At 37.6% G+C, this 17,155-nt stretch overlaps 1 protein-coding gene across 7 annotated transcripts in view; it reads left to right on the plus strand.

The window, feature by feature from the left end:
- The first annotated feature begins 1,870 nt into the window (after positions 1-1,870).
- The window catches only part of LOC113097521 (huntingtin-like), a 39,729-nt gene continuing 24,444 nt past the window's right edge, over positions 1,871-17,155 (plus strand). For 2 of the 7 annotated variants that reach the window (XM_026262749.1, XM_026262751.1), the window contains exons 1-25: positions 1,871-2,277; positions 3,824-3,907; positions 4,626-4,746; positions 4,839-4,898; positions 5,342-5,421; positions 5,541-5,679; positions 6,928-7,069; positions 7,164-7,342; positions 7,931-8,135; positions 8,936-8,980; positions 9,161-9,238; positions 10,085-10,659; positions 11,925-12,042; positions 12,168-12,286; positions 12,421-12,532; positions 12,692-12,829; positions 13,079-13,237; positions 13,324-13,421; positions 13,528-13,667; positions 13,833-13,896; positions 14,317-14,417; positions 14,495-14,641; positions 16,034-16,154; positions 16,443-16,588; positions 16,791-16,942. In XM_026262749.1, coding sequence (XP_026118534.1) covers positions 2,180-2,277; positions 3,824-3,907; positions 4,626-4,746; positions 4,839-4,898; positions 5,342-5,421; positions 5,541-5,679; positions 6,928-7,069; positions 7,164-7,342; positions 7,931-8,135; positions 8,936-8,980; positions 9,161-9,238; positions 10,085-10,659; positions 11,925-12,042; positions 12,168-12,286; positions 12,421-12,532; positions 12,692-12,829; positions 13,079-13,237; positions 13,324-13,421; positions 13,528-13,667; positions 13,833-13,896; positions 14,317-14,417; positions 14,495-14,641; positions 16,034-16,154; positions 16,443-16,588; positions 16,791-16,942 — 3,421 coding nt within the window. In that variant the 5' untranslated portion in view covers positions 1,871-2,179. The remainder of the gene's footprint in view (positions 2,278-3,823; positions 3,908-4,625; positions 4,747-4,838; positions 4,899-5,341; positions 5,422-5,540; positions 5,680-6,927; positions 7,070-7,163; positions 7,343-7,930; positions 8,136-8,935; positions 8,981-9,160; positions 9,239-10,084; positions 10,660-11,924; positions 12,043-12,167; positions 12,287-12,420; positions 12,533-12,691; positions 12,830-13,078; positions 13,238-13,323; positions 13,422-13,527; positions 13,668-13,832; positions 13,897-14,316; positions 14,418-14,494; positions 14,642-16,033; positions 16,155-16,442; positions 16,589-16,790; positions 16,943-17,155) is intronic. The other 5 variants (XM_026262754.1, XM_026262756.1, XM_026262750.1 and 2 more) reach the window with 4 other exon arrangements.

Below are 17,155 nucleotides of genomic sequence, written 5' to 3' on the forward strand. Positions count from 1 at the left end.
TATAGATTTATACTGTGACTTTAAGGATGACTTACCCTTTTACTATTACATGCCTTCCACTATCATCTGTACTTCTCTGGACTCCTTGTGTTTCTCCTCCTTATTCACCTTATGTTTGTGACTGTTCATGTTGTTCTTACTGTACTGACTCTAACATTAAAATAGGTGCTTAAGATGTACTTATTCAATGTACTTTTGAAATCATCAGTTTTTGCATAGAGATCAAATCACAGGCCTTTTGGGATTATTGAATTTTAAAATATAATTTTATATAATTGTTCAAATGAATATTTTAATTATAATTAATAGCATTTTTTTCCCCATATGTTTAAGGCCCTGCCAATTGCATATAACTAACTAGATGTCTAAATTTTGCATAATTTATTTGCTTATACATTGATATTCATAAGCACATGCCAGTGACATAAGTTAAAAATTGTGACAATATGCAAACAAAATAGAAGTGGACAGGTATATTTATAGTTCTATGCACTTTTGGTACTTTTTCACAGCTGGAAACAATCCTTCAAAGATTGTTTCTGTATATTTTGCCATCATTTCAGGTATAACAATTTTTTTTTGTCTTGCTATTATATAACATGATTTCTGCAGACTTGTTCAAAACATGCAATATAATTTTGGCCACCTGAGTGTGAACCATTTCTTTACATATGGGCTGCAACAGGAATTCATATCTGATTTCAAATTTAATGTTTGAATGGCCTCTCTGAAAATGTTACAGAGGGAGTGTGGAAATGGGTGGACAACACTGAAGTAATCAAAGAGTGAGATCAGATTTTTACACACACACACACACACACACACACACACACACACACACACATATATATTATTATGTTATTATAAAAACATTACATTATGTTGAGCCAATGTTTTTTTCGAAACTCAGCGTTTACAGTTTCTTCTAATTAAAACTTCTATGTTCAGGTACTGGGCAACAGGAGAACCTAATAGTGGATCTGAAAAATGTTTAGAGATTGTAACTGGCCGACCAAACCAAGAAAACTGGAACGACTTGTCATGTCAAGTCAAAAAACAATGCATTTGTGAACATGAATATTAAATGACAATTTTTTAAGCCATGGAAGCATAGAGTATGATTATTCTGATGCCTTTTCCCACTCTTTTTGACTGCAAAATAATTAAACAATCCTTAGACAAATGTAATATATCTGCAAGTCATGAGAGATATTTTATACTGTTATATGCTAAATTACTATGCCTCTTCTTAATCTGACATTAACTGAGGCAACATTAACAAACACATTTATTTCAAATTATTTGTACATTTGTGTATGTGATTTCTGTGTGATTTGCTGTTTATTTCCGAATAAAGAAGTATTCACATGAAATTATAACATCACACCTGCTAAATTGCACATTAGAGACGATCTCTATATTATATTTTTAACCCTTGTTCAGACTCATTAGTTTGCTGTCTAGTCCTTCTACAGAATGCAGTTTTCAAAGCTGGTGGATAATTGCAAACATGTGCTGTACATCAGCCTATTTTTTATGCTTTACATCCAAAAAATAAAAAATAAAATAAAAAATAAATAAAAGAATAAAAAAATCTTACATTTTCTTTTTCAATTTTTTTTCCTGAAAAGATAAATAGACAAAGACACAACTTTAAAAACTGTGTAACATTTTTTCATTTTCCATATTACATACATTTTGCATACAGCAGTGATTGAAGGCAAGTCAGATCTAACATTAATAATTGATCTGGCGATATCTTGTATTGGAATTAAAATCATGTCACCCAAAACACCCTAGAGATATAAACGTCGTCGTAAAAATATTTTATTATGAGAAAGAGGACTTTAATTTTGACAGGAGCTCTATTAACCCGGAAATACAGCAGAACCGTGGCTCCCTTAACCCTGCTTTAAGATGGCTTTCAGAACTGGATATGTTTTCAACTACCTTCTGATTATTTGTTTTGAATATCGGTCATAATCGGATGTTGAGTGGAAATTAGATCGGATTTGAGGGGGTTTTGGCCACTGTAAGCGGTATCCGACTTCGACGACAGCTTCAGTTTCCCTTCGGCGTTCTGCACAACAGCAGAGCTTTCAGACTGGCAGTGCTGTTGAGTTTGTAAATATTACCAGCTCTCCAGTCAGGCTCCATCCAGACCAGTGCTTCTGATAACATGGCCACCATGGAGAAGCTGATGAAAGCGTTCGAGTCGCTCAAATCATTCCAGCAGCAGCAAGGCCCGCTGTCGGCCGAGGAGCTCGTCCAGAAACAGTGAGTGCTGAGCTTCTTCTTTATCATCATCATCATCTTGAGGGTGCTGACATCACCCGAGACAGTCGCTATAGTAACTGTCATCACATCCAGGAGGACTGTGTGTTTTCTAGTATAAAGCTGGTGGTTGTTGTTGTTGTCTGGGGCTTAAATCACTTGACGTTCAACACATTAGACAGTCTCGTTTGATTCTGGGTCAGTTTCGAGATAAAACAGTCTAGAAAACCATGGAGAACGCTGTTGCGTATAAAGTAAGCAAGAAATCGCTAATAATTAATATTTCTTGATCGCTGCAACAAAACACATACTGGGAAATGTTTGTGTGTAAATTAAGTAGCTATTTTCTGAGAATCTGTTCACCTCCCGATTTTAACACTTCGTTACAAAACGTTTTTTTTTTTCCATGAATGCATCAGAGGCAAAAGAATATGTCAGAAATGTATTATCCACACTGACAGATTAACTCAAGGCAGGTTTCGGCTTCATGTATTAAATCGTCACCATGCACAGTCATACTGAAAATCTCGCGAAATCACCAAGTTTTGTCTGTTGCATACTTATTAAATGCAAAAGCCATTTTATTTACTGGTGCTTTTTATGAGCTGAATATGTATTTCAGTTCTTGTGAAGTGTTCATTATAATGTGATATAATTTTAATAAAAGAGAAAAGTAAATAAAGATATTCTAGTGATCATAACTGATTTATTTCGATATATATAGAATAAATGCACTGTAAAAAATAAGTACCTGTAAATAAATAGGTTACAGACATTGAAGCGATTTCCTCATTAGACACCAGAAGCATTTGAATAGTTGACTTTACATTCGATCAGCACTGAGCAATACATGAAAAGTAATAAATTAATGTTCTGTTAATGAGACAGACTGACATTATTCTGGATTAAGAAAAAAAGAAAGTGCACCGTGGAGCTTCTGTCACTAAAACCTAACTTGTATGTGTAAACACTCCTGGCAATAAATCTGATTATGATTCTAAAATGTCCCAAAATTAACTGTTTGGTACTATTTTGGATGTCAAGGGACCTGTCTGCCAAGCCTCTTATAAGTGATCATGCGTAAGCCACTGTAATAGATGACCTATTACATATTTAGTTTTTCAAGGATGAACGCTCCACTGCTGAAGTCGTTGGGTTGTGTTAAAATAAATCCAGATTTGTTGTAGATCACCACGAGTGAACACTGAACAGTGATGTTACATGTGCTGTGGTCCAGAAGAACAGCTTTATTGTTGCACTGTTAGCAAGATTACATTCACCTAATGGATTTAGGTAATCAGTATTGGAAAATAAACAGTATCTGGCTGACTACTGTGGCCCAGCTTAATATACTCACTCACTTTACAGATTAATGTCAGATTTACAACTCAGTTGCTTCTATTTCTAATCATGTTGAGTTGCATATGAGTAGTATATTTATAAAGAAAATATCTGCTAGGGATGTTATTCGTGTGTTTAATCAAATGTTATTAAATTCAGTTGATGTTTGTTTTCATGGCATTTCCAGTGATATTGTGTTTTCTTACAGAAAAAAAGACCCTGCTACAACCAAAAAGGACCGAGTGACTCATTGCCTGACGATATGTGAAAACATCGTGGCACAGTCGCTGAGGTATGCAATGGTCAATGGACGGACACATCATATTAAGGATAATCAGATTTGGTCACGTCTTATGAGTCATTGACAAAAGCTTGTTCTTTCTGAATGTGCTGTCTTTCACCTGTCGGTCTGCATACACTACTGTTCAAAAGATGTCATGAAATCCCGGCTGAACTTGGGGAAACGGTCCTGGACTTTAACATGTTTACTGTAAATGGTCTTATAGTTAGAACAGCCCATTTCCTACTGTTTTGGCTTTACTGGCCTTGCTGTGCTCATCCTAATGCTAAACAGCTCAGTCTGAAGCTGATGCGTCAGACTCAAGGGGATTCATTCTTTGCTTAACTTTTGAAAGCCACAACCTTGTTTTTCAGTTAGCATTTACTTTTTTGGCCAGTAGTATACTTGCTAGATTGCTCAACAGCTTCACAACAACAGAACGGCATTCTTTTGGAGCTGTTAGTGTTTAAGGGGATTTTGCTGATATTAACAGCTGGATTTAAAGAGGAACAGACCACACCCAGATGTGAAGTCTCCTTATTTTCTGTTATAATCTGAGTGAGTGGCAAAGTCACATTGCCTTTATTGGGACATAATACACATAATGCAAATATTCTATCTGGGCCGCTGTTAATTTGAAAGTTTTAGCCTGCATTTTTGTTAGCAGAATACTAGTATTTTTGTCACCGCTGTGCTTGTAATGTATGTCCTTTCACTGTAACTTTTTCAGGACATCTCCAGAGTTCCAGAAACTTCTCGGAATTGCGATGGAAATGTTCTTGTTGTGCAGCGACGACAAGGAGTCTGACGTCAGGATGGTGGCAGATGAGTGCCTCAACAAAATCATCAAAGTAAGTCATGTACAGTTTATATGTCTCATATATATTAATTGGGAGACTAATGATGGTTACAGTGGTAATATATTGTGATATAACGTCTGCAGGCATTGATGGATTCCAACTTGCCCAGGCTGCAGCTGGAACTGTACAAAGAGATTAAAAAGGTGAACCAGATTGCATTATCTTTGAGTGACTTGGATGTATTTTCACGAGTAACCAATATGTATATATATATATATATATATATATGTATGTGTGTGTGTGTGTGTGTGTGTGTGTGTGTGTGTGTATATGTGTAGGTTGATATGTGAGAGAGAGAGAGAGAGAGAGAGAGAGAGTTCAGTCATGAAATATTGGACTTGAGCACAATAAATATATTGTCTGATTGGTTATATTTTTGTAGTGGTTATAAGAGTTAAATTTTTGTTTTTCTCTGGGTGCAAATAGACAGTTGGTATGCGATTCATCTTGTTTTGCTCTTGGTGCAAACAATGGTTTATTGTTTTCTCTAGGGGAGAGTGTTTTTGGATATGGCATAGTGTATAGTTTTGGTAGGTACAGGGGTCTTGTTTTCACTTATAAAGCACTACTCTGTCTATTTTCACAGAACGCTGCCTCTCGGAGCCTGCGGGCAGCCTTGTGGAGGTTTGCTGAGCTTGCTCACCTTGTGCGTCCTCAGAAATGCAGGTATGCTTATTGACTTAAAGTCAGTTACTTCTACTGGTCTGCTCAGGAATAAATGAAACTGATATTGGGTTAGTGATTACAAAAATGAAGTTAACATGCATTAATTTTTTTCTTCTCAGGCCGTATCTTGTGAATCTGCTGCCATGTCTGACACGGATCACTAAACGTCAGGAGGAGACTGTGCAGGAAACTCTTTCTTCTTCAATTCCTAAAATCATGGCTGCCCTGGGACACTTTGCCAATGATGGAGAGATCAAGGTAATAACTGCAGTCTGTGAGTTCAGACCTACAAAGAAAGAGATTTAAAACCGATAAAAAAAACTCAAAAGAAACCACTATAAACTGTGTTTTATGGTTTGACTGAATGTTTGACACACTTTGAAGAATCACATCCCATGATTTTCAGGTGAAATCATTTGACTCAAATGTCAAACCAGCACAATATTAATTCTGTGATTTGGCACCTCAGTGCAGGATATCCCATACTGTTATCTTCCCTCACTGTCTGAAGCCCTGAATGCGCAGTGGTGACATCATCTTCTCAGTATGGAATGTGACTCAGACTGGATTTAATTATCCATGAGCCTCCTCTCCCTCACATCAGTAGGAGACGAAGAGACTGTTCCCTTGCCAAGAACACACTTACATTTAAAGACAGGAGATTTGTCAGTTTAGTGTTGATTTCTTATGTTTAAATCCATTTAAATTCATTAATACACATTTCACATGCAAGGTCAAGTGAAGGTCCTTGGAAGGACACGCGACAAAGGCGAATCTAATTGTGTAGCCATGTAAACACTCTAGGACTGCTTAACAGTTTAAAGATTATATAGAATACACAGCCTTTCAAAAGTCTGGAGTCTGGAAAAATAGTTTTCTGTTTTTGAAAGAAGTCTCTTATGCTCAACAATGCTGCATTTATAAAACTGTAACACTGTAATATATTGTGAAATATTATTACTTATATAATTTATTCCTGTGATAGAACATTTGAATTTCCAGCAACCATGACTTCATTCTTCTGTGTCACAGCATCTTTCAGAAATCATTCTAATAATCAGATTTTTTTTTTTTTATGATTTTATGCTAAAAAGAGTTTTGCCACTTAATATTTTTATTTTGTGGAAACCATAATACTTTTTCAAGAAAGTCCAAAAGAAAAGAATTATGTCTTCACTTTTGAAAAATAAATGTTAATTTCTAAAGAAAAATTGTACTTTGAATATTAATGTACCTCTTCACATCACATTCATCATCACAAATTCACAAGGGAAAATATAATTAATGTTCCTAGACTTCTTTTAAGTCCTTTCTTACAAAATAAAAAAACAAATTAAAGTATTCTTAATAAGTATTATTATTAATAAAGCAAGTTAAACAATAGGAATGATTTCACTTCCTGTTTAATTTCTTCTTTTATCTTTTACATATTCACATACACATATATATTCTATAAATGATTCTTATCATGGCATTTATGATTTGACTCTGTGGATGTGTGTGTAGATGCTGCTGAAGGCATTTGTTGCCAATCTGAAGTCCAGTTCTCCCACTATTCGGCGAACAGCGGCCTGCTCGGCTGTCAGCGTGTGTCAGCACTCACGCAGAACACACTACTTCTACACCTGGCTCCTCAACGTGCTGCTCGGTAGGACGCTCACACAAACTCTGAAACACAGACACTGGAAGAACATGGTCTAAACAGTGTGTCTTAATTCATCTTCCTGGGTTCTCTCTCTCAGGTTTGGTAGTGCCGGTGGACGAGGAACATTCCAGTCACCTGATTCTAGGTGCATTACTGACGTTGCGCTACCTGATGCCCCTTCTTCAGCAGCAGACTCCTAACACCAGTCTGAAGGGCAGCTTTGGGCTCGTTCGTAAAGAGGCAGATGTCACCCCCACACCTGAGCAGCTCATTCAGGTATCAGAGCTGATGAAGCTCATTGTATTCTTGTGATTTGACGTATTGTTATCATAGTAAACAGTAATTTCTTGAAATTCGTACACTATTTTCTAGGACTGGGTTTGACACAAATTTCATGATTCATTTACAAGCTTGTGATTCGTTTCGACTAAATATTGATTATTTTGGATATACCCCTGTTTCTGAGGTAAATGTGACATTATGTGACATTGTTTACAAGCTATATTGACGTCTTTAGGTGGCTGAAACTCCGATTGAGCGATAACGTTAGACCGGATACAGATTGTAAAGTTGTACCGTTTCTTTTAACTTGCCTTCAAATGTTTAGTCATGACTCATGTTTATTTTGTGCTGAAGATTGTATTAATGTCAAGGAAATGATTATAGTTCACATGCGATACGAGTTGCCGCGTCTGTTGAAGTAAAAACAAACTAATTGATTCTCAGGATTTTGAGAATCGATATAGTTCCATAAAAATGATATTTTTACCCAACCCTACTATTTTCATCAGTTTTATTATGTTGTTGTGATTCACTGTGCTTTGCTGTATATTTGACATGTAAACTCTAATCTTTGGTCCTAAGGTCTATGAACTGACCCTGCACTACACGCAGCACTGGGATCATAATGTGGTGACCGCATCTCTGGAGCTTCTGCAGCAGGTGTTTCGTACTCCTGCCCCTGAGCTCCTCAACGCACTCAGCACACGGGGCAAGATATCACACACCAGTGTCTTCAGAGAGGAGACCGAGAGCCGTGCACGCAGTGGCAGCATTCTCGAGCTTATTGGTAAATATTGCTTTTGTTCATTCATTTGCCCCGTCAAGAGGTCAAGCTGGAATAGTTTGATCGGTCGTCTCCTTTTCACTGTCAGTCAAGAAGCATCCAGGGAGAAAAAAAGGTTTGTGCTGGGTATGTAAGGGACTTACAAAAGGAGAGACTGACTGATTGTAGATTATAACTGATAGTGGCTGATACCTATGACTAAAAACGACAGATTAATCGGCCGATTGTCTTTAAAATCAGTAACCTAAATATAAACCATCCTCTTAATGTTAAAAAATGGGATACTTATATAATGAAATGTTTTGTAGTTCTTAAAATAATACATTTTTATACTTCATAAATCAGTACTGGTGAATTTATTTTTATTTTGTTGTCATATGAAATATTTAGATAATGTACAAGAAAGGGTGAGAGAAAGAAATGTGCATAACTACTTCATAAAGTTTATTTTGCAAGATCAGGCAGGTATCTTTAATTTTGTACGATAACTCATTTATTTGGTATTATTTTGGAAACATGTATTGGTCAATCTCCATTTGTGGAGTAGTCATCTGTAATGTTTGGATTTATTAACTGAAGTTTAATTAACTCGAACTCAAATCTTTGTTACTCACTAATGACAAGCTCTCTTAATATTTCCCACACTGCCTATTCTGTTTGATAACTAATAACTACTTCAAAATTCACTGCAGCAATTTTCACGGTGCATGTGATCTTCATCCTCTGCTTCTTTTTTCCTCTAACCCTCAAAATGAATTTTTGGGCTTTTTCTGCTCTCTTCACTTCCTGTTTCCTGCATACAGCCGGTGGGTCAACATGCAGTCCTCTCCTCCTCAGGAAGCAGAAAGGTGACTTCTCGACTGCCTTTCTTTTGCGTCTAACCTACTGACACGTTTCTCTGTTTGTTTCGAGGGCTGTCTGTGGCATGTTAGTAGAGCAGTTTTGATACTGAATGTGCAGTTGGAGTTTAAATTAGAATTTTTTTGTAGTGTTGTAATTATAAGCCTTGTATGTTGTGCTTGTCTCAGGTAAGCTGTTGTCAGGTGAAGAAGAGGGTTTGGAGGATGACCCTGAGAGGGCAGAGGTCACCACAGGATCATTCTCTGGTAAGTTGAGGAGAGGAGTACTGTTACGTTTAAAGACTTGCAAGATAGATGAAAAAAAGTAACCTGAAAGAGTGAGCAGAGTCATATTAAGGAATCAGAATGTTGAATACAATATTGTTTAAAAATTCTGTACGATTTTTGTTTTTGAACAATAGTTCTATTGCGCAAGAATGCATCAGATTGATTTAAAGCTACATTTAAGATGCTTATGATGTTAAAAAGTATTTAATTTATTATTTTAATAATGGAAAAAAAAAGTTTTTCGCAAAAATACCAAGCAAACACTGTTTTCAACATTGATTTTAAGATATTTTTTATTGAGCACAATAGATAAATAAGTGCATAATCGAATAAATGAATGCACACCAAATCAGCATATCAGAATGATTTCTGAAGGATCATGTGACACTGAAGATTGGAATAATGATGCAGAAAATTTAGCTTTGCCCTCACAGGAATAAATAATTTTTTTTTATTTTAAATTGTTATAATGTTTCACAATACTTTTGCTTTTACCTTAGTTTTGATTAAACAAATGCACACTTGGTGAGCATAAGAGACTTCTTTGAAGAAAAAAAAAAGAAAACAATTTTTTTGGATGCAATTTTTCTAGAGTATATTTGAGGATTTGTTGTTTTGCTTGAGCACCCTAACAACCACATAGAAACAGGTTAGAAATTACACAAAACACCTCAGTAGCCCAGAGTATCATGGCCATGAATTTAGCTTTCTTCATAAAACCAATTAGTTTATATTAATTTGTCCACACTCCAAACAAATTCAAACAAATGCATTGCATGTATTGTAATAAGGGTTAATGCTTTGTTTCTCTCACATTTCTTCAAGCCTCGGTTGGTGGCGACAGCTCCAGTGAAGCACCCTCCTCATCGGGCGTTTCGTCACTTGGCACATCTGACATCATCACAGAGCAGCCACGCTCCTCCCAGCATTCCTTGCAGCCGGGAGACTCAGTGGACCTGAGTGCGTCAGAGCAGGGTGTAGGGCCTGATACTCCAGATGAGGAAGACGAGGAGGACATGCTAAGTCGCAGCTCAAGCGGGGGCGCCGGGGTCGTCAGCACGTCTGGTGACTTAGTAAGCGAAGGCAACCAGATGTCGATAGGAGCCGTGTCGTCGTCGCCCCCTAGTGACAGTTCCCAGACGACTACGGAGGGGCCGGACTCCGCCATGACGCCTTCAGACTGCGCCGAGCTCGTAAGTGTCACCAGCACCAGCAGACGCTGTCGGAACTATTCACCACCTTCCCCAACTCCCACTGAAGGGCCGGACCCGCACTCCGACAGCGAGTCGTCTCTCTACAGGCCATCCTCCTCCTCCTCCTCCTCTACCTCGACTTCTTCCTCCACCTTTTCTGCCATCTCTTCCTCTAGCAGTAGTGAGCAGGTCAGCAGAGGACAGGGGGTGAGGCTATTGTTGCTCTTCTCCGGCCCGATAGAATCCTGCCCCTCATTTGCTCCGCCCCCACATGCACGGCCTCTTTCCTGAGGTGTTTGAACGCCTTTTATTTCCCTGATTCTGGAACACTGATTAAAAACCTAGTCCCAACAACACTGATGCTGATCTCAGATCAGATTTAAATCAGTGTTGTTATTGTTAACTACAATAAAACTGTGAAAATGTTTTTGGTAATTGAAAAAAAAAAGCTAAGTTAAAATGAAAGTATTGGATGAAATACCGAAGCTAAAAAATAAATAAAACTAGGAATGTTTATTTTACAACCAAGTTTAAGTATTAAAATGGCTAAATCTGAAATAGAAGTAAATTAAAGCAAAATAGAAATATTTGATGAAAACAAAAACTAATAAATATGACAATCACATAACAAAAAGTCTAAAACTTAAACGTAAAATGTATAAATAATATTAAATGTATACCTTTTACTATAAGTCTCACTTTTTTTCATAGTTTGGCTGGTCCTGTGACTTATAGTCAGGTGCGACTTATTTATCAAAATTAATTTGAAATGAACTGAGAGAAATGAACCAATAGAAAACATTACCGTCTACAGCCGAGAGAGGGCGCTCTATGCTGCTCAGTGCTCCTGTAGCCTACCCCTGAGCATTGTAGAGCGCCCCCTCGTGGCTGTAGACGGTAATGTTTTCTCTTGGTTCGAAATAAATGCGACTTCTAGTCCAATGCGACTTATGTTTTTTTCCTCATCAAGACGTATTTTTGGACTGATGCGACTTATACTCAGGTGCGACTTATAGTCAGAAAAATACGGTAGTCAGATACTAAAATAACATTGGATTGAATTTCCCTGCCATTTCCCTGTTTTGATAAAAGTTATGATCTCTGGCCACAAGCTCCCTTCTGCCAAATAGGTGACAAAAATGTATAAACTAATTTCTAGTGCATCAGCCGTTAAATCCTCAATATATTCTGGTAATGCAGCTGGCATTAGATTAACACCCTACATTTGTTTTTTTTGTGAAGCCCAAAATTGCCTTGACATGCATATTATGCAAAAGAAAGTTGTGATTAAGCAACATTTGAGTTCCTAAAGTGATGCTGCATGTCTGAATGTTACTGTTCTTTGTGTGCATTTGCATGAATGAGTTAATGTGAATGTTTATGCATGCTTGTGAGTTTGGTCCATTCTGTTGTGTGCGTATATACGAATATGTATATAAGTATGTATGTGTGTGTTTGTGTGTGATGTTTAGGTGCTGGATGGCAGTGAGAGTCAGTACTCAGGGATGCAGATCGGCACACTGCAGGATGAGGAGGAGGAGGGCACAGCTCCACCACCTGACAAAATACCTTTCTCTCAGTCAGCACTGGGTAAAAGCTCATTTCGGACGCTTGCTCAGAATTAAACCCTGCACTAATGGTCTAGCCTGGGTGTGAAGTGGACGTGTTTATTAGTCATCCCTTTAGCTCACAGTTCTGTTTTCTCTTGTCGCCAGCTTTAAGTAAGCCCCATCTTCTGGAGGGAAAAGGTCACAACAGGCAATCATCTGATAGCAGTGTGGATCGATTCATACCAAAGGAAGAAGTTCTGGAACCCGCAGAACTCAACAACAAGGTAAACACCTGCATAACCGTATTAGTCCAAATGAATAATACTGTTAACTTCAGTTTCTCACAGATATTTTACAGAGATCTAGTAGTTTAACTGCACATCCTGTGAACATTTTGTATGTATGCTGTGTGTTTTAGCCATCTAGGATTAAAGGAGATATTGGTCACTATACTGACCCAAAGGAAGAGCCTCTGGTGCACTGTGTCCGGCTGTTGGCTGCCTCCTTTCTGCTCACCGGCCAAAGAAATGGTGGGAAACAAGCCATTTACTCTCATGTGTTGCTTGACTCTGTATTGTCACAATAACACACAGAACAAGTGCTTTTGGATGTTGGTGTTTGCAAGTTGAACGTTAAAGTGTCTTTCTTCATTAAACAGTAAATCTATGTTTTTTGTGTGTGTGTTGTAGGGCTGGTTCCTGATAATGAGGTCCGTGTGAGCGTTAAGGCGTTAGCCGTCAGCTGTGTGGGGGCAGCAGCGACTCTTCTACCTGAAGCCTTCTTTAACAAACTCTACCTGCAGCCAGTAAATGGACAACAACCAGACGGTGAGAAAAACACTGACCATTATCCAAGGATTCTTCTTTTGTTTTTCTTTTGTCTTGTTTCGTTTCAGTTCGTTTTTCTTTGGTTTGGTTCGCTTCAGTTTTGAAATAATTTTTTTTGTTATGTTAATTTTGTTTTGGCTTGGTTGGGTTTGTTTTTTTGTCTTTTGCTTATTTATTTATAAATTCTACATTTGCTTTTATTTTTGTTTGACATGTTTTGTCTTAAGATTTTTGTCTTTGTGTGAACAGAGCAACAGTACATCAGTGATATACTGCAGTACATTGAACACGGGGATCCTCAGATCAGAGGAGCCACAGCCATCCTGTGTGGAGCTTTAATCCAAGCCATCCACCTCAAGACACGCTACAACACTGACGCATGGCTGTCCCAGATCCACTCCTTCACAGGTGAGAGCTACAGCTGCAGCTTGATCAAATGAATCACACACCCTCTGGAGCCTGTCTTCACAATCTCTGTCTTTCTGTTTTCTCAGGAAACTCTGTGACACTAGAAAACTTTGTGCCTCTCCTGCAGCGAAGTCTGAAAGATAAATCTTCAGTCACGTGTAAAATGGCATGTGCTGCTGTTAGGGTGAGAGAGAGATAATTATATACCAATACCAATAAAGAATGCTAGTTTACGTTTGTCTGTTAGTTTTAGAGAGATGTATAAGTATTGTGTTTTTACACAACTACAGCACTGCATCATGGCGCTGTGCAATGGAAGTCTAAGTGAACTTGGCCTGCAACTACTCATTGATCTGCTGACGTTGAAGGACTGCTCCTATTGGCTGGTGCGCACTGAGCTTTTGGAGACGCTTGCTGAGATAGATTTCCGGTAAGTGGACACAAATATTTCTTGTGTTTGAAAACTTTGTAGAACACTTTTTGATGCAACCTTTTATAAGGCGCATATTTCAAAATGACTATATAATTGCTGAAGTTTGTAAAGTAATTACTAACATAAATTATTAAAATAACCTACTGTTTCTGTGTTTGGCAGGTTAGTAGGTTTTTTGGAGAGTAAAACTGAGAAGTTGCACAAAGGAGAGCATCACTATACTGGGGTATATCTCTCTTTCTTTAATCAATTTAAAATGATTTGTTTATAATTTATTTGTATTATTAATCTAGTATTAAATAATGATTAAAGAATAATAAAATTAGTACTTCTGTCATAATTCTCTAGTATTACTTTCTTGCTTACATTACTTTTTGAGGAATATACTTGTCATGATTTTATGTATAAGAAAACAAAAATTTCAATTTACATGATTTTATATATTGTCAGTTCAGCAGGATGTGTGATATGTAAAAAAACACACACAACTGCAAAAACAGCTACACTTCCTGAATATAATTGTTTAATAAATAATATTCTATTTGTTATATAACAGTTTTATTTTACATTTCCATTTATTTCATTAATTGAATTATTAATGTTGTATCTAATTCATATTTGAATAATGTATTTTTCATATTATCAGTTGTTGAGGCTGCAGGACAGGATTCTGAACAATGTTGTGATTTATCTACTGGGCGATGAGGACCCTCGTGTGAGACACGTGGCAGCAAACACCATCAGCAGGTATTTAGACACATCACAGATACGACTGCACATCACCGGTCTCCCACTCTGATTTTGATCGGTCTTTCTCTGCTCAGGTTGGTGCCCAGGTTGTTCTATGACTGTGACCAGGCTCAGACAGACCCGGTTGTGGCCATAGCTCGAGATCAGAGCAGTGTGTATCTGCAGCTGCTAATGCACGAGACGCAGCCTCCATCACAATTCACTGTCAGCACTATTACACGGTACACCACAGCCATTCTTCATTTACACCACGTGTTTAAATCGCAGCTTCCATTTGTTTTAATTTATTATTACTTTGAAAGAAATGGAGTAAATATAATATTACAAAAGGTAATATTTTTGATGAACTTTCTGTTCATCAAGGATCCTGAAAAAGCATGTATCAAAATATTAAGCAGCACATCTGTTTTCAACATAGAAAATAAGTAATCAGTCCCTCCAGAAAAACGCAGATTTTTTTTCTGTTTGTTGCGGGCAAAAATCCTTGATTTTGCAGTACGTTTTCTTAAAAAATGCGATGGAATATGTGGGATATTTTTGCAATTTTATGCGATGAACTTGTAAAAACTGCGGTTTGATGTAAAAGAGATAAAAAGGTCCCCAACACCTTTTTCTCACTAGGCTACTACCTTAAATATAAAAAGTAATTTCTTATTACTTCCTATGATAAGTGAGCATACTAAATCACAGAATATTTAAGTTGCAATCTCTTACTGCAACGTAAATTATTTTACATACTACTAATATAATTACAACTATAAGTTTTTGGTACTGATTTGTAAGGCAAGGCAACTTCTGAATGAAACAGTGTTAGTAGCCTAGAGAGAAGGGGGTCTTGGGGGAATCACCTTTTTTTCATCAAACCGCAGTTTTTGCAAGTTCTCGCAATATAATTTGGCTCCACTGTCATGTAACAAATCGGAAAACTGCTTTGCGCGTTCTTTTGCGCTTATTTTTGTTGGCAAATAAGAATGATTTGCGCGTTTCAAGTTTCACCCTGGTTTCACCGCGGAGTTTGCAGATGATGTTCACATCACGTAATTACGTCACTTCATAAGGTTCCCATGGCAATAGGGGGAAAATGGCGCTTTACTTGTGTGAAGTAAACGCAACATTTTTCAACTTTCTGCTAATATATATGTGTGTTTTTTGCAACGAAAGTACAGGGATTATGAAATCATGCTATCCCCGCATATTTTGCTTCATGAAATCGGCTATTTATGCGGCAAAAGAGCGGCGTTTTTGAAAAAATGCTACCCCGCATAAATATGCGGCCTTTGGCTGATTATGCATTAAATCAGGTGATCGCATAATCACGTTTTTCTGGAGGGACTGAGTAATGTTTCTTGAGAAGCGAATGAGCATTTCAGCCTGGAGGTACGGCTGTTGAAAATTCAGCTTTGACATCACAGGAATAAATTATAATACAAAACAAGTTGTTTTGAACTTTAAGAATATTAGACAGTATTACTAATATTTCACAGTATTACTGTAGCTTACAGAAGCCATGCTGAGCATAAGAGACTTCTTAAACCATCTTACTGACCCCATAGTTTTCAGTTGTTGTGTACTTGGCCAGAATCTAATTCTTTATATGATGTGCTTCGCTGCAGAACATACCGTGGCTACAATCTGGGTCAGAGTGCACCGGATGTTACTGTGGAGAACAACCTGTCTCGGGTCATCACTGCCATCTCTCATGCCCTCACTTCCTCCACTTCCAGAGCCGTGACTGTGAGTGCCTGTACCTTCGGAGTCCAATTCTTATAAAATATTGCTTTTAGTGGACCGTCTCCAAACAGCAAGAGCCCACGGAAGCAATACATTATAGTTTTTTATGATTTAATGACTTATCTCTTACTTTTTCTTGAAGTACCATAACGAAACATATGATATGATAATAATGATAAATAAGAATTCTGCGTGTTTGCAAACACTTCTGTTCAGTAATACAGAAGTAACAAACCGCTGCTCTTATTTGAACCCAAGATCTAATCTCTACACATAATGTCATCTCTCTAGTTTGGCAGTTGTGAGGCTCTCTGCCTTTTGTCCAGGACCTTCCCAGTGTGCACTTGGAGCACAGGCTGGCATTGTGGTTTTGTGAGCTCCTCTGTCTTTCATCTCAACCGCTCCAGCCAGTACCGCAGCCGTGGACGCTCCTTTAGGTACACACTTTTTTGTTTGGAAAAATCTGAACCTTACAGCAGTAAAGTCCAAGAATAAAACCTGCTTTAGTATATTTGATGTCTTGATCATATTGTTAGTATAAAGAATATAAAAAGCAAATCTGCATTGCCAATGTAAGTGCAATGTTTTATCGGTCTGTTTCAGTCTGTGCAGTAGTATAAATGTTCTCTTCTTCTGCAGTCTCTCTCAGCCTGGTGCTAGTGAGGACATGCGCCGGTCTCTGACGGTCGGTGTGGCCAGTATGGTTTTGTCTCTCATCTCCTCTGCCTGGTTCCCTCTTGATCTCTCTGCCCATCAGGCTGCTCTGCTACTGGCTGGAAATCTTCTCGCTGGTACAACCTCATTTAGATTAGATTAGCTACAGTCACACCTTGGCTGTTTGCAGTCATTTTTGATATGAGTATAAGAATTATTTTTATTTTTTAAGAAATTTTCGAACACAATCTTCCCTTAGGAAGTAACAATAATATTGTTTATATACAATGTTATTGAGGGAGGATAGGTTATTTAGATCTTATTTACCCCTCTTTTGTTAACTTGTGTTT

This window comes from Carassius auratus, unplaced genomic scaffold (assembly GCF_003368295.1).
Source record: "Carassius auratus strain Wakin unplaced genomic scaffold, ASM336829v1 scaf_tig00216324, whole genome shotgun sequence".
Classification (NCBI taxonomy): Eukaryota; Metazoa; Chordata; class Actinopteri; order Cypriniformes; family Cyprinidae; genus Carassius; species Carassius auratus.